Source organism: Solanum pennellii, chromosome 5, assembly GCF_001406875.1.
Source record: "Solanum pennellii chromosome 5, SPENNV200".
Taxonomy (NCBI): Eukaryota; Viridiplantae; Streptophyta; class Magnoliopsida; order Solanales; family Solanaceae; genus Solanum; species Solanum pennellii.
In genome coordinates, this window is record NC_028641.1 from 76573259 (window position 1) to 76598185 (window position 24927).

The 24927-nt window shown below is 33.0% G+C and overlaps 3 protein-coding genes and 1 non-coding gene across 8 annotated transcripts; all 4 read left to right on the forward strand.

Moving 5' to 3' along the window:
* Positions 1–467: 467 nt before the first annotated feature.
* Positions 468–5873, forward strand: LOC107020760 (metal tolerance protein 11). 2 transcript variants are annotated; one of them, XM_015221250.2, is made up of 6 exons: positions 468–706; positions 2146–2255; positions 2431–2676; positions 4622–4702; positions 4784–5017; positions 5292–5873. In XM_015221250.2, exons 1-6 carry the CDS (start codon positions 520–522, stop codon positions 5637–5639), a joined length of 1206 nt encoding a protein of 401 aa, XP_015076736.1. In that variant the 5' UTR covers positions 468–519; the 3' UTR covers positions 5640–5873. The 2 variants fall into 2 exon arrangements, with proteins under 2 accessions (XP_015076736.1, XP_015076737.1); XM_015221251.2 differs by lacking the exon at positions 468–706 and adding an exon at positions 1684–1839.
* Positions 5874–10424: 4551 nt separating this feature from the next.
* On the forward strand, positions 10425–19176 carry LOC107020503 (probable sulfate transporter 4.2). Its single transcript, XM_015220896.2, has 17 exons — positions 10425–10913; positions 11971–12019; positions 12463–12664; positions 13128–13296; positions 13929–13994; positions 14083–14190; positions 14458–14565; positions 14650–14715; positions 15129–15189; positions 15297–15424; positions 15986–16027; positions 16813–16929; positions 17388–17439; positions 17839–17977; positions 18140–18228; positions 18416–18492; positions 18598–19176. The coding sequence occupies exons 1-17, from the start codon at positions 10554–10556 to the stop codon at positions 18913–18915; spliced, it is 2151 nt and encodes a 716-aa protein (XP_015076382.1). The 5' UTR covers positions 10425–10553; the 3' UTR covers positions 18916–19176.
* A 622-nt stretch (positions 19177–19798) lies between these two features.
* Positions 19799–19977, forward strand: LOC114077393. The gene has a single exon (XR_003578701.1). It is a non-coding gene; the product is annotated as a U12 minor spliceosomal RNA (small nuclear RNA).
* A 2976-nt stretch (positions 19978–22953) lies between these two features.
* On the forward strand, positions 22954–24864 carry LOC107019144. 4 transcript variants are annotated; one of them, XM_015219718.2, is made up of 3 exons: positions 22954–23111; positions 23885–23990; positions 24319–24864. In XM_015219718.2, exons 1-3 carry the CDS (start codon positions 23079–23081, stop codon positions 24468–24470), a joined length of 291 nt encoding a protein of 96 aa, XP_015075204.1. In that variant the 5' UTR covers positions 22954–23078; the 3' UTR covers positions 24471–24864. The 4 variants fall into 4 exon arrangements, with proteins under 4 accessions (XP_015075204.1, XP_015075205.1, XP_027772825.1 ...); XM_015219719.2 differs by having other exon boundaries at positions 22961–23111; positions 23891–23990; XM_027917024.1 differs by lacking the exon at positions 22954–23111 and adding an exon at positions 23338–23699 and having other exon boundaries at positions 23891–23990.
* The last annotated feature ends 63 nt before the right edge of the window (positions 24865–24927 follow it).

Genomic DNA, 24927 nt, shown 5'->3' on the forward strand with positions numbered 1-24927 from the left:
TTTTCGATATTTAAATAAATCTATCTTTGATCGTAAATTTTTCTTAAATCTTTTGGATTATCAATTATTGTAACTTATAATGCTTTTTAAGATTCTATACGCAAATTTTCGATCAGACTTAAACTGTTCGACTTTTGAAAAACCGAAAAATCGTACTTTTTCATATTATAAATCTCCTTCCACGTGGCATGATCTCTCTTTATCTCATCAGCCAGCTCAGCAACCTAAGTAGGACCCACGACACGTCATTATTATTTCAACCAATAAGAGAGCGCGTTGTTCTCACGCTCCGTAAATTTTGAAGAATTATCAGTTCCACTTTTTCGGTTCAAAAAAAGTTCCGCCACAAAGCTTTACCACGAGGACCACAACTACCTCCATTATACCTTTAAAATACCCAAAACACCCTTCTATTTTCATCGAATTTACTGTGTTCTGCCATTGCTTATATATAGTATTCATTACAAGTAGGCCAGTGTTTTTCCTCTTCTTTTTTTTTTTTCATTTTTCACGGGAAAAATGTTGGAATTAGTGCCTCCCGACGGCGATCACGGCGGAGAATGCGGCGGCGAAGAGCAACTGTTGTTGATGGAGACGAACAATGTCGACCGGTCATGGAGGTTGAACTTCGATGAACTACGGTTATCGTCTGAGAATAAAGAGAAACCTCTTCCTCATGGATTACATGATTGTCTCGGTGTATTGAGTAAATTTCTTTAGCTTTTCACCTTGTTATTTGTCGTTATTGAGTACGTATTTTTTTTGTTTGATTAGTTGTGTTATTGTGTTAGATTGATTGTTAGTGTAGTGAATCGAACGGAAACATGTTTAGGTAGCTGAATTTAACTAATTAGGGATGGATGAATAGTTGATTTTGATATGTGTTTAGGATGAAGTATGAACTGTAGTTATCGTCTGAGAACAAAGAGAAGCCTTCTTTGAGCTCACTAGTTCTTCGACGTAGTTGTGATTCACTTTTTACGACTAGGAGTAGATTTTTAGTGTTGTTTTTCTGTTGATTAGTTGTATTAGGTGAATCGAACGGAGAGTTGTTTATGAGCGGAATGTATTTAGAGGATTTATAGAGCTGATTTCAACTTATTAGGGATGGAGAAATAGTTGATTGATTGATATTCTTTTGTGCTCAGGATGAACTGCAGTTATCATCTGAGAACAAAGAGAAGTCTTCTCGTGGCCTCCATGATAGTTAAATTTCTCCAGCTCTGTAAATCATCCATATAAGTTATTGTGGTTCACTATTTACGACACGGAGTAGATTTTGAGGTGTTGTTTTTCTATTGATTAGTTGTATTAGGTTGATATAAAGAGTAGTAAATCAATGGAGACTTGTTCAGGTTGAGTGGAATGAATATGGAAGATTTATAGAGCTGATTTCAACTAATTAGGGATGGAGGAATAGTTGATTAATATTCTGTTGTGAGATTTTTGGGGAAAGTCTACTTTTATACATCAATTTGTTGCCACGTGGGTCCAATTTTTGAAGAACAATAAGATTCTTGTATGGATGGCTTAAATTTTGCAGAAGATGTTAAGCAATATTTTGTGCTTTTTTTTATTGTTCTGTGGACTATTGAACATGTTTGATGCCCAGTTCAATGGTTTAGATAAAATTGGCATATTATGTATTTAGAGGGATGATTCTTTTTGGATGGTTACGGTAATAAGAACATATGCTTTTGAGCTCAAATTTAATGTGTTCATCAATTCAGCTAGTGAAAAAAAGAAGGGAACTTTAGTTGAGTGCAGTTGGTAGTAAGTCTATTAAGGTCATGAGTTCAAGGGATCCGTTAGTTTCCTCAATGTCTCTGCAGTTCTTAGGTCAGTGTAATAGAACATGTGTAGTTGGATGTGTGTGTGTGTGTTTGCTTGTGAGATGAGCCAGTCAATAGATTGTTTCGAGAGGCTACTTTCACATTTTCTGTTGAATTGTTAAATATGCCCATGAAACTGTAACTCTCGGATTTACATTGTACTTCTAAAATTTGTTATCAGCTTTGATTAATTGATATGAGTGGGTTTCATCAACTCTTTGGATTAGTACTTAGAGGAGGCTATAGTGCTTTATTGAGATGCATGTAGAAGGGACGGCTTATCACACACTGTTTTCATCTTTGGTGCTTACAGGTCAAGAAGACAACATTGCCGTGTACTACCAGCAACAGGTGGAAATGCTCGAGGGCTTCAATGAAATGGATGCCTTGGCTGATCGTGGTTTTGTACCTGGGATGTCAAAGGTTTTGATCATTTTTTATCTGCTTTCTCTATGTGTATAAGACCAATCATTTGTTCCTTCTCTGTATGCAGTCATTCTTCTCTTATTATATATAACTTGAAGGCCTGATCTTTTAATAATAAAAAAAATGAATGACTCAAAGCATAGACTGACAAGGTCAATTAATTTGTTTACAGGAAGAGAGGGAAAAATTGGCCAGAAGTGAAACAACTGCCATTAGGATATCAAATATTGCAAACATGGTTCTATTTGCCGCTAAAGTATATGCATCTGTCAAGAGTGGTTCATTGGCCATCATAGCATCCACGTTGGATTCACTGCTTGATCTTCTCTCTGGTTTCATTTTATGGTTTACAGCTTTCTCTATGCAGACACCAAACCCGTATCAATATCCTATCGGGAAGAAGCGTATGCAGCCTTTGGTTAGTGCCACTGCTTTTATTCTCCAAGGCTTTCCTAAGCCTTTAATTGGCGCAATTTGCATTCTGCACTTGTCACTTTCTCTTCTATTTTTAGTTGATGCTCATGGTAAACCTTAATATGCATTTTGTTTGTTGATGCAGAGGAAACTTAGCCTTCTTCTTGAGATCAATCTCTAATCATGACATCATGTAGTCCAGAAACAAAAGGAAGATTTCCACCTATAGTAAAGAGCCACAAGAAATGCTAATTTAATTCATCTAAGAAAAATTAAATGAATTACAATAACAATCTATCTGATAGTAATCAACAACAAAATGTAAAAGTTGAAGAAAAAATGTGCAAAATTTTGATAATGACCTGTAGCAGACAGCTTACACGACTATAATATAACCTACTGATATTCAATTCTTCAGTATCACTTTCTCCAATTGTTGTCTTCTTAGTGTACCTTCAGTGGAGAACCAAACCAGTACGTTGCTGAGATAGAAAGATGGTGAGAGAATGTAAATGAAGCTAGAGGAAGGCTACTAGGCAAGGGAGGGAGGGGGGAGAGATGAGAAAGACCAGACCAGAAGGAAAGGCTGCAGAGAGATTGAAGCTGATTTGTCATAGTGAATTTAGTGAGATGAAAAAAACAGACTGTGGCTGACAGTAAGAAGAATGAAAGGAGGTGGTTCTGGAGGAAAATATGAAGTGTCTATTAGGAATTTGACAATATTTAGGTGCTTTATTTGTACTGTGGGGAGGATGAATACGGTCTATTACCTGTTTATGGTCTGTGGTGGAAACTGATGCTTCTAGCTACCCATATGCACCATTTTCTCCCATATCTGGTTAGCATTGATAGCCATAGTGTTGGCGCTAAGTTGTGGTCTTCAAATCCATTTAGTTAGTGGTACTTTGGTGTATATACATATAGACATCTGTAGTTTCTATATTATCATCTCCTGATGTTAACTATAAAAAAAACCCATCATCTCCTGATGTTCTACTGGTCCAATATCTGAATAGAACTAAGGAGGGATCCTCGACTTGAGCTACAGTTGACATTAAGAACTTGCTCTTTTATTTTCAGGGAGTGTAATTAGTCTGGGACATGAATTTGGTGTAGTACTATCATAACAGTTTCATTTTAGTTAGGAAGCCTATGATGTACATCTTAAGGAGGATTATTGCTCTCTAGCTTGGTCGTTTGAAGATAATTTTTCCTAATATCTGTGAATTAAGTACCTCTGTGAAGTTTTACTACAGTGCTTAGTAAATTACCATTGTGGAGATACTAGTCTATTAGTCTCTTTTATCTGCTCAGATAAATTTGACCACCTTATTTTAATTAGTTCATAATTCCTTAGAATCCTGGGATGATCCCTCTATAAATATGATCATCTTATTTTGATATTTGAGGTGTTTATTTACCATTAGTCATCCATAAAATTGCCCATACTTTAGCAGAAGGAGATTTTTCTTTTGTTTCGAAAGAACCATTCCTAGAACATTGTCATTTTCACGTTACATGATTTAAAGGATATGGTTTTCTTCTTCCATCATTTATTGCTAGCAAGAGAAAAACAAAAGAAGGAAGTTTTTGATTTAGATCCAGACTCTATGTAACTTCCACTCTTTTGCTGATTTTTGTGTCGAAAAAGATCTAGTCTGCTAACAAGTTTTACCCTGCATGCTGGCTGATCCTACTCAGTTGAGTGATTTTGCATATTGTTTGATTTTTCATGAAGCTAGAGCAAAGTGCAGGTGTATGGCTAGCTTCAAATGCATCTCGTGTTACCCGATGGGTTCAAGTTGAACTCTGTATTGACTTTCAGTTTTACTTGTATTATTCCTACATATGGTGATACAATGTACATGCATTAATAGAGATATTGTATGATTTGTTTCCTATTCTTCTTTGGGAGCTGGTCGAATTCAACTTCGAAAAATGATACACAGGGAATCCTTGTATTTGCTTCTGTCATGGCGACTTTGGGACTGCAGATAATTCTGGAGTCTATGCGTACACTAATATCCGATGTAAGTCGTGGCTCCTAATATTACCAAGTGCATGTTATATTTATGTTGTATTGTCTGGTTGAATATTGCATGGATTTGTAGGAGTCTAATTTCAGCCTTACCAAGGAGCAAGAGAGATGGGTTATTGGGATTATGGTTTTTGTGACTTTGGTGAAACTAGTTTTGGTGTTGTATTGCCGGTCTTTCACCAATGAGATTGTTAAAGCATATGCCCAGGATCATTTCTTCGATGTTATCACAAACGTTATTGGACTAGTCGCGGCATTGCTTGCTAACTACTTCAGTGGCTGGATAGACCCTGTTGGAGCTATGATTGTAAGTTATATCTTCTTGATGGTCTTCCATTTGGCCATATACAACAATATTTCAATATTTGCAAATTATGTTTTGTCCATCAATATTTGCAAATCTTGAACTTCAGCATTCGAAATAATGGTGAAATATTGAACAACTAGTTTGGGGAGTTACAAGTGAATTAATTGTTTCACTCCCAAATACTCTTTTTAACTTCAAGCAAATATCGTTCAAAATGCTCATGCTCTTACTTCAATCAATGTTAGTGGCTTTACCAATTTCCCATTTGCTGCAGCTCGCGTTGTATACCATTCGAACATGGTCAATGACCGTGTTAGAGAACGTGAACTCTCTTGTCGGTAAGGCAGCTGCACCAGAATATCTACAGAAGCTGACTTACCTCTGCTGGAACCATCACAAAGCCATAAAGCATATAGATACAGTGAGAGCCTATACATTTGGTTCTCACTACTTTGTCGAAGTTGATATCGTCCTACCTGCAGACATGCCCTTACAAGAGGCACATGATATCGGTGAGTCATTGCAGGAGAAACTCGAATTATTGCCAGAGATCGAACGTGCCTTCGTTCATCTCGACTATGAATACAGCCATAAACCTGAACATGCACAAGCATACCTATAATCAAATGGATATCGGTAACATCTTCACTACCTAATATTATATACCACAAGTTAACTTTGTAATGCTGTCAATCTGGTAATTGCTCTTAAAAGAAAAGCTACTATTATCTGGTAGAACAGGGATTGCTTTATTCATATATATAATACTAGTTTCCGTGCACGCGCGTTGCGCGTGTAATCCATGAGTGTATTATTTCTTAAAAGATAATACTACTAAATAATAAAATATATTTAATTGAGATTTTTTACTTTGTTTTACTACTAATTGTGACACTCCAATTTTCTGACCTTCAAGTGAATGCATCGAGATAATAATATGAGAAATTAATAAAATAAACTTTGTTTGTAATTCAAAAAATAAGTTTGCAAAGCTAAAAGGAAAAATAACAACTATCTAAATTAAATTTCTTGATAGTTCCGTTTTGTTGGTAGAATAATGCTAGATAGTGTAAGATTAACTTTGAGTGAAGGAAAACAAAACCTTTTAACTTTTTTAATGAATGTGTTTTAAGTATTGTATTAAATTTTTATCCACAAACACTTTAAACTAATTAGTTAACTATAAATATTTAAAACTAAGATGTAAAAAGTTTTATCATTTATATTTTAAAAATCAGGATATTTATGAATAACTACTATTTTATATAAAATTTAATTCTGTCATACATAACTTCTTAAAGATGAAAATTAATGTATATGTAAAAATTATAAGTACGGAGAAAAGAAAAAAAAAAGGTACACATGAGCAAGATAATTAGGCATTTCATTTTGTTTGTCTCTATAGTGAAACTGAACATTTGAGCATACAAAATACAAATATGAATTTAGAGCAACTTGCTAATAAAACAAGAATTCAACTATATGAAGAGAGACAAAAAAGTCTTATTATAATTCTTACTACAAATAAGTATAAAACTAACACATCAAGCTCCGATGCTTCAGTAATTGAATTCTCATCCATTCTCCTAACTGCATAAGGGAATCTCACAACTTTCACCTCAAATTGTGACATTATTTCACATGTTTAGAATTCCTACATACAAGAATTGTAGGAGTAGTAAATAAAAGTTCTTCTTGAAAAAGTTAAATTTATAGAACAAAATTATGGAAACATGAAAAGTCACATGAATTATTGTTAAAATAAATATAAAAAAGATAGAGATGAAATTTAATTTAAAGATACATGAATCTACTTTAATTTCTTGATAATTACTCATTTTTATTTTTATTTACATTTATGTTAGAAATTTGAAAGGTCAAGATTATGTAATGAGAATAAGAAGATTATATATATTTAAATTATATAAGTTTTAATTTATTAGAGGGGCAAAATGGTAATTCAACTTTTAAGTTTTGAGCTTCATGCTTATAATAATATATGATATATGCCATGATTCCTCAGTTTGCTATTCCCTGATATATCTTAATAATATAAAGTCAAATTAATCGAATCAATAAATTTTGAATACCGACAAAGAATTGTATGACAGTGGAGGAATTTTCCAAGACAGGCCCACTAATAACTATATTCTTTCCCAGTCACACATTTTTAGGAAAAAGAAAATGAGGTTTTGGGGCAATAATAGTTTTGGTCCCTCTTTTGTATCAATTGTGCTCCACAAGAACAGTGCTCAATTCCCTTTGTGGTCTCCATTTACCTGTAAATTTTTTTTGTTGGTATTCTTTGTCGAGCTTTCAAAAATTATTGAATGCGAGAATGAATAATCGACTGCTAAAGATCTTAAATAATATTATCAGTATGAATACATATATCATATGTTTATTGAATTGATGTTTACACCATATGCATATGTTTTTTTGTTGCTTTGTTGTGTATTAAGAGGTATAATTCACATTTCTATATAAATATTATGATAAAAAGAATAAATCGAAATTATAATAAAGATGATGAAATAGATAAAATCTCTCTCCTTTAATGAAAACTGTCCTCTTAAATTAGCTACTGAGCAACATGAATTTAAATTAGTTGAATTAATATTCTTGAGATACCAAATAATTTCTAATAAATGACTTCTGTTGATTTTTGGAAAACGTCATATTTAGAAACAAATTCAGTTTGTCTAATGAGAAACTTTAGAGGACAAAATAAAATAAATCTAGATAAATATTTTTTTTTTTTGGATGATTTTACTTGCCAAAAATAAAGGAACCATCACTAGTTGTCTGTTATTCTTAAAAAGTCTTTTTGAATGTTTCTAAAATTATTTTCTTAAGTAATGGCCAAGAGTATTACATTTTTTATTCTTATTTTGTAGAAAAAAATTCTTTGATGTATAAAATTATATATAAGCCAACCAAACTTTCCCATCATTTTGAATAATATTGGCTCTAATTGGAATGGAAGAGCCCAAAATGGAAGAGGCAGCAGAAAGAAATTAAAGGCTTACCATTTTTATATATTTTATCTAATATACCAAAATATAGATATCATTTTAAATTAGCTTTTAAGTCTTCAATGTATTGAATAAAAATCAATATATTGATTTTCAACTTTTAAAAATGATTTTGAAATATATATATCTGATTATATAGTTTATTGAGAATATAATATTAGATAGAAAGTTGGTAAATAATCAAATATTAATATCTCGTTTATTTTTCTATATTAGTAGTCGTAGTAATACTCTTGTAGTTCTTTTTTTTCCTTTTTTATTTCTATTTTTTGTTTCTTGTATTATAATTACCATCTAACATATTGTATTGTTGTAATTATTGTTCCTTTTTCATAATGCTTTATCATGTTATTTCTTTTATCTTATTGCCTTGAATCAAAGATAATAACGATATCATAAATGTAAAAAATAAAGGGAGTTAACATATCATGTTAATTCATAAAACTAAAATTTTAATCTAGCTAAATAATGTAATTTTTCTAACACTTGTTATGCTAAGATGGCTCGGTCATATAAATCTATCTAAAACAACCTGTCTATCATTCAAAGTATAAACAATATTAGTATATGTTTAATCTTCTCTAAATTTTTACACGTAAAATTATATTAAATATGTTATATTATTCATGTTGTTGGTATCTACTTATATATATATATATATATGTGTATATATATTGTCAACTTATATCATGTAATAATAACAATAATAATTAAGCTATACGTGCACCCCCCTCTCCCCATGAGGAAAATGAATTTTGTTGCTTTTTGTGGATAGATACAAGTGGGAATGAACCTACCCATCTTTGTGCCTTTATACACTCTTGATCTATTACGAAAAATTGTATTTCTTTTTATCCAAGGTTTAATATCTACTTACTTTAAAATTTAATTAATTTAAATTTATATCAGATAATTTTACTTTATAGTAAAATGCTTCATATCAAACATAATTTCATATTCAACGTGTTTTAAAGGCCAATCCAAAGTTTTACCTATGCATTTGATAGGAATTCAATAATTTATGCTCATATTTATGTTTATAGATATTTATACTTGTGAACTTATCTGATAATATTGTAAATTAGTTTGAGGTTACCGCGTAATCTTATAAACTTCAAAATTTTTATTTTGTCTCTGATAAATATAGAGATCAGATACGATTTTTACTAGTCTAAATAACTTTTTCTCAAATAATATATATGTTCTAAATTTTTTATTAAACATGTATATATATTGGATTAATGGATTTAGAAGTTAGTTGTTAGTATTCTAAGTTAGGTTCTAAAATCTAAAATTCATAAAGTTAACAATTTTAACAACTTCTTTTTTTTTTCCGAAAAAACTAGTTAATACTAAATAAATTGAACGAATACGTATCATTCTATTATAATTTTAGTGGTAATATTTTGATAAATTAATTGATCAATATTTAATATTTACATCATAAATATATCAACAACTTGAATATTTTCATTTTTTTCTATCATTTAATTATACTCGATCACTTTTAATTAAATAAATTGAAAATATAAAATAATATATTTAGTAAAATTTCAGGAGGGCGCGAAAATATTTATCCAACCACACTTGCTCATAAATCACAATCTATATTTATTATATTTCCTTTTCAATAATTTAAATTTTAAAAAGTACTTTGATAATGACGTTTGTGGATATTCATGGCTTGTCTTTTGAATTTGTCACTTCACCTCTTCTGTAAGATCCGTAAAATCTATCAAATAAAAAATAAATATCTTTTTTTTCTTTTCTAACAAAAAAGTAAAAAAGATTTTCATAAAAAAAATATATAAATGACCTACAAAAGTAAAAAAATACAAATTAATTTCCATATCAAACTTATAAACACATGATGAATGTCTTTATATACACTCTTATAACTAATATAAATATTTTAATCTCAATTTATAACTTAATCATAATAAATTAATATAATTTAATATAAATATTTTCTCTATATTTTGAATCGATGATTTTTTCAAGATAATCACTTCACGAAGTACTGAAAACGTTTACATACATTCTATTTTTTTTAGATTCTACTTATAGATTTTCACCGAGTATATTATTATTATTATTATTCTTTGCGTATAACTTAAACCTCATAAATATAACAATCATAGTTATACATCTGGAATTCGATAAAATTGAGTCATATAACTGTTTGTTCAATATTAGCAAGAGTTGTGTTGGAAGTATTATCCTTAATCTTTAGTTAGAAGTTTCGATTTAGAAAATTCTTAAGTTTGAGTTTCGGATATAAAACTATTTTTAATATTTTTTTTAAAATATAAATACAGAATATCTAATAAAAATATTAACAAGATTCTTAAATCAGATTTGCAAAATGTTTTTAAAAGTCTCATCAGTCTATCAGATGGCAAATGCAGTTTATAACTTTTCCGCCAATCACCATTTTTCTTCTTCTCTGACACTTCCCGGTGGGCGCCACCTTATGCCGCCGTTCGCCGCCGTACTCCGCCATGGACAGAACCTACGCTTCTCCGAGCTCCCAAAACCTTACGGCTATAACTACTAATTCTGTAGATTTCGCTTCATCTTCTTCTCCTTCTCCAACTTCCATGTTGACCGGCGGTAGCCGTGCCGTGAAAATCATCCCGCTGGAGCATCCGTCTGCTACGGCATCGTCGTCGTCGGCGACGGCGTCTGCTTCGGCATCTGTTGTATCGAAATGGAAGGCGAGGATGAAGGGGATGACGTGGAAGGAATGGATTGAGCTATTTTTTCCTTGTTATCGATGGATGCGAACGTATAAAGTGCGTGAGTACTTGCAATCTGATCTCATGGCTGGTATCACAGTCGGTATCATGCTTGTTCCTCAGGTACAATTTTTTTCCCCATTGTTTGTAAAATTATGAATTGAATTTTACAGAATTTGTCGTCTCTGTTACCGTATGAAACATAGTTGTTCGAATTCACGGTTAAAGTTTAGAACTTTGAATCTCGAAATTTCATCTGTGCCAAATAAAATTAGACAGAGGTAGTAATAGAATTCATAGATTGATAGTGTTGAGTTAATCACTCTCTCAATCCCATTTTATGGGACAAGGTCAAAGTTCTTCCAGCTTTTTGAAATAAAGTTTACAGATTTGCAAACTTGGTAAAGAGTATTATTAGTTGGAACAGTTGATAATTCAATTTATTTAAAAACATTTTTGAAAAGTTTTTGTCAAATGAAAATTGTTTTAGTTAGTGATTACAGAGGGAGTACTTATTTTTTTTGGTTTTCTTGCTATACACATTGAATCCAGCTTATAAACTATGGGTGCATGTACAGCGTATTGTATCAGTTTTAGAGTGTGCATGTACGCGTGTTAAGAGTATGGAAGGATCTCTTTTCCTCAATATACATATTAAGACCATTGCGTATAAATTCTAGATCTGCCTCTAGTTATAAGCTTACTGTTGATGATAGGTTGGATATCTGTGCATTTCATTTGTGTAATTTAATCGTTAGTCAGTTCATACCTTTCTGTCTCCGCTTCTCTTAATTGTTCTCTTTTTCTCAACAATTTTATAGATTTAAGATAATGGAGCTCTGGTTCCTCGTTTAACTTTTATGATTTGTAAACAGTATAATTGATGATGTGATAGAACTATAGACTGAAATCCCTGCTGAGTTCACTTGTCCTCTTTATTTGTTTTGATTGAGAATGAGCATGTGGATACTAGAATCTTTTAGACTAATTACTAATAGCAAAATGATGATTGGATAATGTCCTAAGTCACCCCTGTTAGTCTTTAGCATTATATTAGCTATCATCTTATGCTACAGTGCTTGTCAACTGTGCTTTTTTTTTTTTAGGCACTTTTGGTCTTTCAATGAGAATGAATGAATTACATACAGTTTTATTTTAACTGATTATGTTATGTTTACAGTCGATGTCCTATGCAAAGCTGGCAGGGCTTCAACCCATATATGGACTTTGTAAGTACACCATTGGAGCATAATTTACTTATTTAGGTTTCTTTCTTCATTTCATTTAAGTGAAGCAGATACTCTTCTCGATATGTTGATGAAGGCACCTTTGAATACTGATGCTGAAATTTAAATAAATCTTGATTCTTATATGGAGCTCTGCATTAGGTGCCGAGGTTGTTTTCCTTGTTGTGGAATAAGAAGACAATTTTTCCCCCTCTATGAAGCACTGTTTTCTTTCCTCCTTAATTTAGCATCCATAGCTGAAGAAAAAATTTATATGGATTAAAATCGTCATGACCATTCCAGAGTTTTTCGAATGTCTATTTGTTTATGAACCTTTGTTTCCTAGATATGTTCATTTGATTCTTTATAACTACAAAATCTATCTTCTGCTTACTTAGTTATCTTCATAATTGTAAGCTTTTCTTAATCTGACTTTTGCTAAACAGATTCTGGTTTCATCCCTATATTTGTCTACACCATATTTGGGTCATCTCGTCAGCTGGCAATTGGTCCAGTTGCATTGACGTCCCTTCTAGTCTCAAATGTCTTGAGCAGCATAGTTGAACCATCAGACAAGTTATACACAGAGCTTGCTATACTATTAGCACTTATGGTTGGCATCTTGGAATGTATAATGGCGCTGTTACGGTATTTCTTCTTTAAAATTTTATTATTTCTTATCATAACTTTGAAATATCTAGATTGTCATACTCTCTTGTGGTCATAGTGAGAATCCATGTCTATCATCTCTTATACACACACAAAAAAAGTTATAGCTTCTAGGAGAGTTTATTCATCATTCCACGGCTCTTCTGATTGAAAACATTCATAGCGAAGGGGATTGTAACATAAACCATGCTTAAACACTGGGCTAGACCTTACATCCTAAGAGGAGTATGATGCAGATATCGCCATCCATGTAAGACTTGGATACTTGTTGTTTAGCATTTAAAGGGTTGATATTGATTGCTAATGTGCCTTTTGATGTTCGTTGGGCTCTGATGAGTTTTGTAACCTTGGTTCTCTTAGAGCTGGTTGAAAATTCTGCAAATTGGTTTTGTTTCTGACTGAATTTGTTCAAAGTCTCATTCCCAGTTTCATTCCTCTCTAGGCTTGGATGGATCATACGTTTCATCAGCCACTCTGTGATATCTGGTTTTACAACCGCCTCCGCTTTTGTCATTGCCTTGTCCCAAGCAAAGTATTTCTTGGGCTATGAAATAGAACGGAGCAGCAAAATTATACCTCTAGTCGAAAGCATAATTTCTGGAGCAGATAAGGTACTTCTCAGAATTAAATATTTGCAGGTTACTCCATCTTTATGCATGCTAAGAGAAACTTAAATGTGAGTAATTTAGGTTGAAGTATGCAGACTGGATATTTGATTTCTTTCTTTTGGGTGGTCGGCACATTATTCACTGACGACCAGAATTTGCATTAAACTTAAATTTTATCTGCAATGTCAGATATAACTGTCTACTTTGCTTCTATGAAGATTGTCCTGCAAAACCTTAATGTTCGGGTGGATTTTTGTTTTTAGTCAAAGGTTATCAGATTGTATAAATGGGTAATATTCTACAATATTGGGTTGGAGATCCATATCTCTCAATCATGTGTAGTCAAAGGATATTCATTGAAAGACCTAGTACATGAAGGTCATATATGTTAGGCAATGGTAAGTGCTGAATGTTGTCGAAGAGGATTTTGAATCACTTTGTTGGAGACTTAAAAACTGCTTTGAAACAGGCAGTTCTTAGTCAACAAAATTATCTTATTCCTTTTCAAGAGTAGTTTTGAAAAAAGGCAAGAGAACTACTATGCATTGTTTTAAGTCATTCAGTTAATTCTTTATTTAATCGCTACAAGATATTTTTCGTTGTTTCAATGGCTAATTCTATAACTTTTTTTGTAGTTCTCATGGCCTCCTTTTATTATGGGCTCACTGATGCTATCTATTCTTCTGACCATGAAGCACCTGGTAGAAGCTTGCAACATTTTCATGTGTATTATAAACTTCTTTGTCGCTAATATGAAGGTTTCATTTGTTTTAAATGTTTTCTTTTCAGGGAAAAACAAGGAAGTACTTGCGGTTTCTGCGTGCAGCTGGTCCCCTCACAGCTGTTGTTCTGGGTACAGCTTTTGTGAAAATCTATCATCCACCTTCAATTTCGTTGGTGAGAACGATATGAATTAAGCTCAACCTGAACTGCAGGAATTGAGTTTAAGATTAGCCTAAAAAAACATCACATGTGACCAAGTCTGAGAACACAGAAATAACAACTTCAGTTATTTGCCACTTTTTTCCTCACATGGGACTGGGAAGGATAGTTGCATAAGTTAATTTTAACATCTGACCTACAGGGTCAGCAAGACCTACTCTGCATGATGTGAATTGACAGAATTGTTATCACTGTAATAAAGATGTTTATCCGATGGTTTAGGTGGGAGATATACCTCAGGGGCTGCCAAAATTTTCTGTACCAAAGCAATTCGGTCATGTAAAGTCTTTGATCCCTACTACAGTTCTTATTACTGGTGTCGCTATCCTGGTAAGTAAGAATTTAAGCATTTACTGTCTGCCCTTTTCTAGACAATCTGTTTGTGATAGGTGATACTAGTTACCAACATTATAGGAATCAGTGGGGATTGCTAAGGCACTGGCAGCAAAGAATGGATATGAGTTGGATTCAAATCAAGAGGTATGTGACTTTCTATTATCTCCTCAAGAACTGCTATTCACTTATTTTCTATGGAGAAGTCTGATTTATCTATAGTCTGTTGTGAGATTGAGCAATCTTTTAATGTGTATGAGTTAAGTGATATGTTTTCACCAAATATTTGTAATTTGGATAATTTACATTTTAAATGTTCATATTTAGTACATCTTACCTTTTCCTTTTCTCCCTTAATTCCATTGTTAGCTGAATGTTTTTTTAAGAGCTTCTGATCAAACTCTAGTTCTTGACCAATTTCATTCAAATTGAAAGAAACATTATCTGGTTACTCATTTCGTTTTCCTCCTTCTATTGTCACTGTATAACAACCACAAGAAGTATCATGCGAAATCAGAATACTTTGTACTAAACTTGTTATGGTTCTGTTATTGTAACAGTTATTTGGTCTTGGGGTGGCCAACATTTGTGGCTCATTCTTTTCAATTTACCCTACAACAGGTGGGTTTGGAATATTATATGTGGCTTGATCAGTTTCATATTTGCATCTTTCAAAATTTCTCCCAGCTGGTTTCTGACGAAGCTCCTCTTTCCTTATGCCATGTTAGGCTCTTTTTCTAGATCAGCTGTAAATCATGAAAGTGGAGCGAAAACAGGCTTATCAGGGCTTGTGATGGGAATTATAATGGGTTGTGCACTATTATTCTTGACTCCTGTATTTGAATACATACCTCAGGTAAAGGAGTTTGTTTGAAGGTGCAAAGTTTTCACCTGACTGTCGGTAACTAGATTGCTTTCAACTGTCACATCATTGGGAGCAATTTTTCCAGTCTCTTGGCCTCTATCTTGGCTCCAATTTGTAACGTATGCTATGGTTACTATTATGACAAGGGAGGATAACCTATTGGGGTTTTGAGTCCATATGGAGCAAAATGGGGAAACAACCACTATTGAGCTCCTGTTCTTTTACTTTTCTTTGTGGGGTGGGTGGGTAAGGGTGGAGTCCAGCATGTCCAGAAAAAAGAGATGTAATCATCTTTTATCTGTTTATTCAATTCATATTTTAAGTGCATTTCTGTATCAACGATCTAGGAAGGTCGAAGACAGTAAAATATGAAAATACATTTTTCATATTTCTAAGCTAAGATTAAACAAAAGGCTGTTGGACACTACAGAACTTTTCATAATTGCATGCTTGCAGTTTTGTGTTCAACATTTGACAATTTCCTGTCTTAGTTATGATGTTTTAAACTCTTCCATTTCTCACTATTTTTATTTATTTGTATTGCTGTGGCAGTGTGCTTTGGCTGCGATTGTGATATCTGCTGTAATTGGACTGGTATGTTGGCCATCATCTACCCCAAAATGATGTGTTCCATCTTATATTTTCAAAGTTGCCATTCTTTTGAATTGACTTCTCCATATGCCAGATATAATTTTTAGTTGAAGTTAACAGCATCAGCAGTTAACTAAATACATCAGCAACGACTCAATCATCCTTCATTTGGGTTTATCATGTCATAGTTCTCTGATGTATCTAGTTGGCTTGCTTGGATTTTTGCATTATATGTTTTAAAAGATTGGTGTCAAATACTGACCAGTAAGGGAAAAACATCCTGCATACCTTACCCTTTTTTTCACGCAAGGCTAATTAGCAAGTGTTATAGGAGCATTTTCCAGTTCATTGTTTGATTGTCCTGTCACTCTATTGATATTTTCCCTGGGAATTATTGCTGTATGATCATATAATATCGAGTCGTACAGTATTCACGGGAGCTGAAGAGGAAGTAATACTCTTTCAGCTGTCAAGGATCATTTCATTTGAGGATTTGCATTTATAATTCCCTGAACAGCTCTTAGTTATCAGTTTCCTATTTGTTTTTATATGATTCCTATCCACTTCTTTGTTTATTTTTTAATTACTTTCACTAAGCACACCACATTCCCGTAAGATATTCACAACCTTGAAGCATGAAATTCTTGTTTAGGTGTTGACTGTTTTAGGATCAAGTAAGACCACATTCTGTATTTCACTATAAGCACAGATAGATGAACTTTAGCTGCAGCAAATATCATGTTCAGATTGTAAAATTATATTCTTATTTCTATTTTTCCTCATTTCAGGTGGATTATGACGAGGCTAAATTTTTGTGGCGTGTTGACAAGAAAGATTTTCTGTTATGGACTATCACTTGCATGACAACCTTGCTTCTAGGCATAGAGATTGGTGTCCTTGTTGGGGTTAGTATTTATCTGTAATCAGACTTAAATATATTTAAAATTTCATTCTGGATGTTCAATTAAAGTTTTTTCATACACTAAAATTGAGAACTATCTTTTCCTGTTCAACCAACTGTTTGTTGCTACGAGCTTGGCCTGCGTGCTAGTTACATAATTTTACAGTGTTCAGAGTACAATCACTTAGCAGGAAATGCTTGAAGTTAAATTCATTAACTTAAATGTTTTGCAGTATTTGGTTAAAATCCAATGCCTTCTTTATTTTGAAATTTCACATAATGGGAGTCAAAACAAAGACCTGTTGCTCCAATTCTATAACCAGAAAAAGAACCTGATGATATGTAATGAAGATGTTAATAGTTCCAATATACTGGCTGATAACTTTTATGTTGGAAAAATATATTTATGATCTTAAGAATAAACTCAGCTTGCCAACTTTTTTTGGTCTCATTTGTTCACAGGTTGGCGTGTCACTTGCTTTTGTTATTCATGAATCGGCAAATCCGCATATTGGTAAGTTCCTGCAATCGCCCCTACCTTGTAATTGAATCACTGACTTAGTTATTATATGTTCATTGCCAGCACGATTCTTAAGCTTTTCATAACACTATCCTGTAATTGAATCATTGACTTCTTCATGTTGCCATTGCTATTCTTTGGCGTGTCCCCTAAATATTCAGGTCAATATAATGTTTTATCTGGATGCTTCTCTCATCCCTCTTTCAAATTTTTCATTTTCTTGGCGACTCTTCAGTCCTTACGAGCATTTCTTTTCCCCTAGTTGTTTACTGCAGCGATTCAAGATAATTAAGTACTTGATGTTTAAACCGCAAGCACAAAGTTCTGTTATTTTTTTCCTTTAGGTCAATGCCTTATAATTGATGTAATTTTTATGACATGACTTGCTTTCAGCTGTCTTGGGGCGTCTTCCTGGAACTACTATTTACAGAAATACTCAACAATACCCCGAAGCATATACATACAACGGTATTGTGATTGTTCGAATTGATGCACCTATATACTTTGCGAACACAAGTTACATAAAAGACAGGTGAGAACACTGTCTTTTCTTTTTCTTTATTTTTCCACAAGACGACAAGTTTTTCCCTTGAATTCAGTGTTTCTGAAGCATGGACTAAACTGTGAAGGTTCTATTGCTTTCAGCAAATTATATCCTACATGTCACTGTGAATCTCTTTTATTTCTTGCACAGGTTACGGGATTATGAAATTGAAAAAGAGGAATCTAAAGGTCGGGGACCAGAAGTTTCAAGAATTCATTTTGTGATCCTTGAGATGGCCCGTAAGTCAACCTGAATGACTAAACCGATAATGAATTTACCATGCATATTTCCTTTGCTATGTTTTAATAGTGCTAAAGCTTCTTCTCATACAGTTTTTCTTAGAAAGTATAATGCTTTAGGGGTTGAGCACACTATTATCTGCCCTTTGTTTCATCATACTAAACACAATTCACGTGTCTATTCCAGCTGTTACGTATATAGATTCCAGTGCTGTTCAAGCTCTGAAAGAGCTCCATCAGGAATATAAATCGCGAGACATTCAGGTTGAGAATGTCTCTCTTTTGCTAAGACTGTACAAATATGCATTCCAAATTCTATATCCGAAGAACCTACTTTCCAGCCTAACGATACCATGTGTTGTATTGCAGCTAGCCATTTCCAATCCCAACCGCGAAGTTCTACTTACCCTAGCTAAAGCTGGTGTGGTTGATCTGATTGGGAAAGAGTGGTACTTTGTCCGAGTTCATGATGCAGTACAAGTTTGTCTTCAGCATGTTCAGCGGTTAACTGAATTTCCAAAGGCACACGACTCTTTGGCAGAAACCAAACCAAGCTTGTTCCAGAGGCTTCTTAATCAAAGGAAAGACGAATTTTTTCAACCCGAACTCGAATCTGGTGTCCACGAATCTCTTCTTTCCAAGGACATCAATCCTCAACGCGAGCCACTCTTATCAAAAAAGACATGATGATGGAGATTGCTTCCTTCGAAGATGTATCAGTATGTATGTTATATAATGTATTCGATTTTTTTCCGACTTTGGTTTGATTGATTGATTGATTGACTGTAATTAGCTTAGACTTCTATTGAACAGAGACAGAGTTATTTATCATATGTTATTAGAATCTTTTTCCTGGCTGATTGCGTAGTATGTAATTAGATGCCAGTGCAAATTTTCTGTACATCACAGTGGAAATAAAAGAAAAGCATATTGTTAATATCATTTCAATTTGCATTGCAAAATCATAATATTGTACAGTTTGAAAGGGTGTGTTGGATATAGAGGGAAATACTTTTCAATTTTCCTACTATTGGTTCGTTTTAAAAGATATTTCTCTAGAAAAAGCAAGTTCATGATACGAAGAAGAAAGTGAAACTTCCTTAACGGAAGTAAGTAAAATAAGTTTCATAACTCACATTCAACCCCTCCCCCACACCCCTATATTTATCAAACACCACAAAATAGGTAAGAAAATTACTTTTCTTTTACTAGGCCAATGTACGTACCGAAAGTGCTATTGTAAAAAAATTATTTTTTGTAAGATAAATTTCCGCTACTACTCAAAAGCAAAACAACAACAACATACCTATTATGATCCTTCCTTCCTTTCCGCAAGTAAGGTCTGAGGAGAGTGATACGTACACAAACCTCACCCCGCCTATCTTTGTGGTGTTTTTGAAAGATCTTCCAAACTACTCAAAATACACGAAGGAAGAAAAAAAAACAATTCATTCACTTCCAATTCTAAAGAGAAAAAAAACAAACAATCTATATTCCCACATCGAAGATTGCAAATATTATGAGTGATAAATGAGTATTATAAATATATAGCAAGTATGAACATTTAAAATTGCCTTAAACTAATGAGTAAGGAAAACAAAGTGGGCGGTGAGAGCCGGCCGCAGCGCAATTGTAATTAACACTTCGGTGTTTAATTTTAGCGCAAGAATTTCTGGAGGGGTTATAGGCTGGCCAAGTGTTGACGCTGCCTACTTAGCAGAACTCACTTGTGCGGGCCTCCCAAAACCCACCCCTAATTCTTAGTCTTAAAAATCTTTCTATTTTTTGGTTTAAAAATTGGTAAATCTTTTTTGGGTATACATAATATATGATTATTTCAACTTGTGAAAAAGATGTGCATAAAATATGATGTGTAAATTAGAATGGTGGGATGTTATTTCAATGTTGTAATTTTGGTAGGTTCATCGGTTTAGATAGGTGTAGAATGATGTGGTTGAGTTAATTTAAGAGGATAGGTTAGTAGGTATTTGAGGACGGATGGTGGGTTAATAAGTAGTTTAGTATTGTTTTTGTTTAAGATACTAGCAGCCGACTCGAAAGGAAGAATCTGTGTGCACTAGTGGGTTAATAAGTAGTTTAGTATTGTTTTTGTTTAAGATACTAGCAGCCCGTGTTTCCGACCCGAAAGGAAGAATCTGTGTGCACTATCTATGGAGTGGAGTGACTATCCTTAATCTCGTCTTCCCTATCTCCCCCTTTTATGCCTTCGGCTATTACCGGCTGGCAAGGCTTGGCCAGGTTAAACATGATTTGGTTGAGTTAATTTTAGATGGTAAGTTAGTAGGTAGTTTAGTTTGAGATAGGTTTATAAATTAGGATAGATGACGAATGGTGGGTTAACAAGTAGTTTAGTATTGTTTTTGTTTAAGATAGGTTAAAAATGATGTTTAGATGGTAAGTTAGTAGGTAGTTTAGTTTGAGATAAGATTTACAAATTAGGACAGGTAGGTTAATATGTACTTAATGGGTACTTACTTTAGTATTGTTGATGTTGAGACAGGTTTAGAATGATGTGGTTGAGTTAATTTTAGATGGTAGGTTAGTAGGTTTAAGTCTAGTTTGACATTGGTTTATAAATTAGGACGGATGATAGGTTAATAGTTACTTAAATATTGTTTTTGTTTAAGATAGGTATTAGAATGATGTGGGTTAAGTTAATTAGATGGTAAGTTAGTGGGTAATTTAGTATTGTTTTTGTTTTAGATATAGGTTTAGAATGATGTGGTTGAGTTTAAATTGGTAGGTTAGCAAGTAGTTTAGTATGAGATAGATTTACAAATTAGAATGGATGGCAGGTTAATACGTACTTTAGTATTGTCTTCGTTTAGATAGGTTTAGAATGATGTGGTTGAAGTTAATTTAAGATGGTAGGTTAGTAGGTAGTTTAGTTTGAGATAGGTTTACAAATTAGGACGGATGGTAGGTTAATAGGTAGTTTAGTATTGTTTTTGTTTAGATCGGTTTAGACTATGTAATCGAGCTAATTTAGATAGAATATGATGCGAATTTAGAGATAACGATTGTAGTATGGATGGTAGGTTAATAGGTAGTTTAGTATTGTTTTTGTTGAGATAGGTTTTAGATTATGTGATCGGGTTAATTTAGATAGAATATGATGCGGACACGGATTTAGAGATAAAAAAAATTATTAAGGTTGTAGGACGGATGGTAGGTTAATAGGTAGTTTGATATTGTTTTTGTAGAGATAGGTTTAGACTGATGTGGTATAGTGAATTGAAGATAAAATATGACGCAGACTCGAATTTAGAGATAAACAAGTTATTAAGGTTGTATGACAGATGATAGTTAGTAAGTAGTTTAGTATTGTGTTTCTTGATATAGCTTTAGACTGATGTGATCGAGTTAATTAGATAGAATATGACGCGAACATGGATTTAGAGATAAACAAATTTTAAATCTGCTTCGATATGTTTTATTTGAATAGATGGTTTTTCAGAAATAGTCTATCTAACCTCAATACTAAAATCAACATATATCCTATCTTCTCCGTATCCCATTCTATAAAATTACACTATATGAATATATTGTTGTAGAATATTCTCTTGTGTGAAAAATAATTCGACAGTTTAGTATTCGTAACAACAAAACGAAAAAGTTATTTCATCCTATTTAATATAGTGTTCGATCGAGCGGACACAATTAAATTTACTCGGCTATAGCTCCGCCCCCATGTCAAATCCATGTCCCTTGCTTCAGTAGGATGGAAGTACCGTTCCCACGTGAACGGAGTTGTCCCATTGACAACTAAATTTGGACATCTTTATTTCATGTCAAGTTAAAAATGATAGAAATAATACACATTAATTTTCCGGCTTCGTAGCATGTTGTCGGTCTTATTTTTTTATTTCATGTCAAGTTAAAAATAATAGAAATAATACACATTAATTTTCCGGCTTCGTAGCATGTTGTCGGTCTTATTTTTTTATTACTTAGATATTATATTTTTATTTTTGCGTCATTGATAATATTATTGTTATATAATTAGAAGATTAATTACGAATTTGAGATGTGAAAACAATTTCTTGTAAAAATGTATATATAATAGACCCTTATAGTCTGATCTTTTCTCGAACTTCAATAATAATAACATATCTAGAGAAATTTTACTAAGTAGGGTCTATAAAAGATAGAGTATACACATACCTTATCATTACCACACAGAGTTAGCAAAGACTATTTCCGAAAGATCCTCGACTCAAGTACATTAAATCCAAGAAAACGAAGAAGAAAACAATATATAAAACAATTGTTTACAAGAAAAACAGCGTAAAGTCTGCAAGAACAACAGTAGTAAAACAGTGAAATCGAACCACAATAAAGACCATAATGACAAGAACTACAAGGGTACGACGACGAATATTACGACAGACACTAATAAATATCCTAAACTTTCGCAAGGCAAGACAACACTTCCACCTCTACTAACTTCCTACCCTAATACGTGAACTTCACATAACAAAAGTTTAGTGCATCGACCGTATCTACTTTTGGATTATTTGTCTATTGATGGACAAAATTATCAAGTGGAGGCTGCTGGCTATGACAATTATAATCTTATAAAGACAAAAAAATGGTCATTCACAAATCTCCTCTAATCCCCTCTCCACCAATTATCATTTATCTATCACATGGGATTCTTGGCCCTACAAAATACTATATTTCTCTTTTTGTACACTATATAATATAATTCATCTTTTATCATAATAATATTAATATCATACAATATAATATAATTCTTGTGCATTTGATCTCTCATATAATATTTTCTTCAACTTGCTTTTTGTGAAAGATTTGATACTAAACTTATCATGGGGGATTGCCCTGCTTCTTACATATACATGGTAACTAAAAGATTCATATTTTTGCTTATTTTTATTAATTTTTTTATAATTATGATGTGTGAAACAGTTTGTGTACATCTTAACTAATTTTACGTGGTATTTGCTAAATATTGTATAGATATCGGATAACTCTGTTCACCAACACTTTGGACAAATAGAAAAAATATACCTAATATTTTTTTATTTATGATCAGTTATCAATAATCACTAACTTCAAATCTTGATATTTTAATGTATTAGCAAGGGTCTTTTTCTTCTTCTTCTTTTGATTCTATATTAGAAAGGTGATTGTATGTTAAAAGCAACGATAAAGTTGTCTTTATATAACATATAGCTTATGAGTTTAAGCTATGCAATCAGCTACGGATGGTTGCATCAGGTTAGGCTGCCTACAACGCACACCCTTGAGTGCAAACCCTTTCTTGACCCTTTACAAACGCGGGATACCTCATCCACCAGACTACGCTTTTTTCTTGATTTTGAATTTAAAAGGGAGTCTTGGAGCACGGTATATTGTCTCCATGTGAGTTATGACCTATAGATCATGTGTCACAAGTTCGAGTTATGGAATCAGGTGATTGTGTCAAGGTAGGCTACCTAGTGCCTATGTTAACCCCCTTGTGGTGTGGGCCTGTTTTGAATCGTGCATGAACGTGGAACGCTTTGTGTACCTTGATTTTGTATTTAAAAATTTGGGAACTTTATCTTTTTGGATTATTTTCCCTTTTTTTTTTTTTTTAATTATGTACTAACCTAATTGTCCTTGATGTTAGGTGCAGCACCTGATAGAAAAGTGTCTAATTTTTCACATGACTAAAGAGGAATGCATAGAGGCACTTTCCAAGCATGCAAATATCAAATCTGTCATCACTGTTACTGGTTAGTGTTGTAATATTTCATCGAAATTAACTTATATACAATGACAGTATACGATTTTTGAATATATTTTAACCTGTTGTAACAAGTAACATGCGTTATTTTTCCCACTTATTATAGACGGTAGAGTGTTTCTCGATAACCTGATAGTATATTAAAAGTTAAAAGATGAATATTAACATAATGATGTTTGCTAATATGCATAATAATATTTTCCGATACGAAGGATGTTCAACTGACAATCTTTCGATCTATGTAGCTACACCATTGCTAATATGACATTTCATGTATACCTAACAAGATCATGGTGATACTTATTTGTATTTTTCAGTATGGAATGAGTTAGAGAAAGAGAACAGGGAGTTTTTCGAGGCATACGCTAAATCAAATAATAAAAATCGCGCAATAGAGGCAAAGGCAGAGGCGGAAGCAAGTACAATGATTCAAAATTTGTTATTGGATCATGATCATACTAAAAAATAGACAAGGAATAACAAATAATCGTGTCTGTCGAATCCTTTAAAAGTGGTTTAACTTTCGAGAATCTGATATGGATGCGAAAATATTTTAGTGAGTGTTAGCAACATAGCTAAGACAATAGTACTATGTGGTGTACTTTATTGAAATGTTCACTATACTATATATTATATATTTATATATGTATATATGCTAATTCAATCATGGCCATGTTGGAATCTTTTGTGTCCTCTATGAGGTGTTGCCTAATGAATTTGGGCCTCTAGTTGTCTTGTTTTGTTGTAACATAGAGTTCATGTGACATATTTTCTTGTTATTTAGCTAATGGGGAGTTAACATAGTGGGGTCTACTTTGTTCATTTTCACATCTCAATCATGTACTTTTTTTCTTCGGAAACGACCTCTCTACCTTCACGAGATAGATTAAGGTCTATATTTACCTACTTCGTGAAATTTCACTAGC

Excerpts from the sequence above, each read along its gene's own strand:
- LOC107020760 (XM_015221250.2), top strand. The coding sequence starts at position 520 with ATGTTGGAATTAGTGCCTCCCGACGGCGATCACGGCGGAGAATGCGGC. Across the intron at positions 707-2,145 it reads TGATTGTCTCGGTGTATTGA|GTCAAGAAGACAACATTGCC; the intron begins GTAAATTTCTTT and ends TGGTGCTTACAG. Across the intron at positions 2,256-2,430 it reads TTGTACCTGGGATGTCAAAG|GAAGAGAGGGAAAAATTGGC; the intron begins GTTTTGATCATT and ends ATTTGTTTACAG.
- LOC107020503 (XM_015220896.2), top strand. The coding sequence starts at position 10,554 with ATGGACAGAACCTACGCTTCTCCGAGCTCCCAAAACCTTACGGCTATA. Across the intron at positions 14,716-15,128 it reads AGTTGGATTCAAATCAAGAG|TTATTTGGTCTTGGGGTGGC; the intron begins GTATGTGACTTT and ends TTATTGTAACAG. Across the intron at positions 15,190-15,296 it reads TTCAATTTACCCTACAACAG|GCTCTTTTTCTAGATCAGCT; the intron begins GTGGGTTTGGAA and ends ATGCCATGTTAG.
- LOC107019144 (XM_015219718.2), top strand. The coding sequence starts at position 23,079 with ATGGGGGATTGCCCTGCTTCTTACATATACATG. Across the intron at positions 23,112-23,884 it reads CTGCTTCTTACATATACATG|GTGCAGCACCTGATAGAAAA; the intron begins GTAACTAAAAGA and ends CCTTGATGTTAG. Across the intron at positions 23,991-24,318 it reads ATCTGTCATCACTGTTACTG|TATGGAATGAGTTAGAGAAA; the intron begins GTTAGTGTTGTA and ends TGTATTTTTCAG.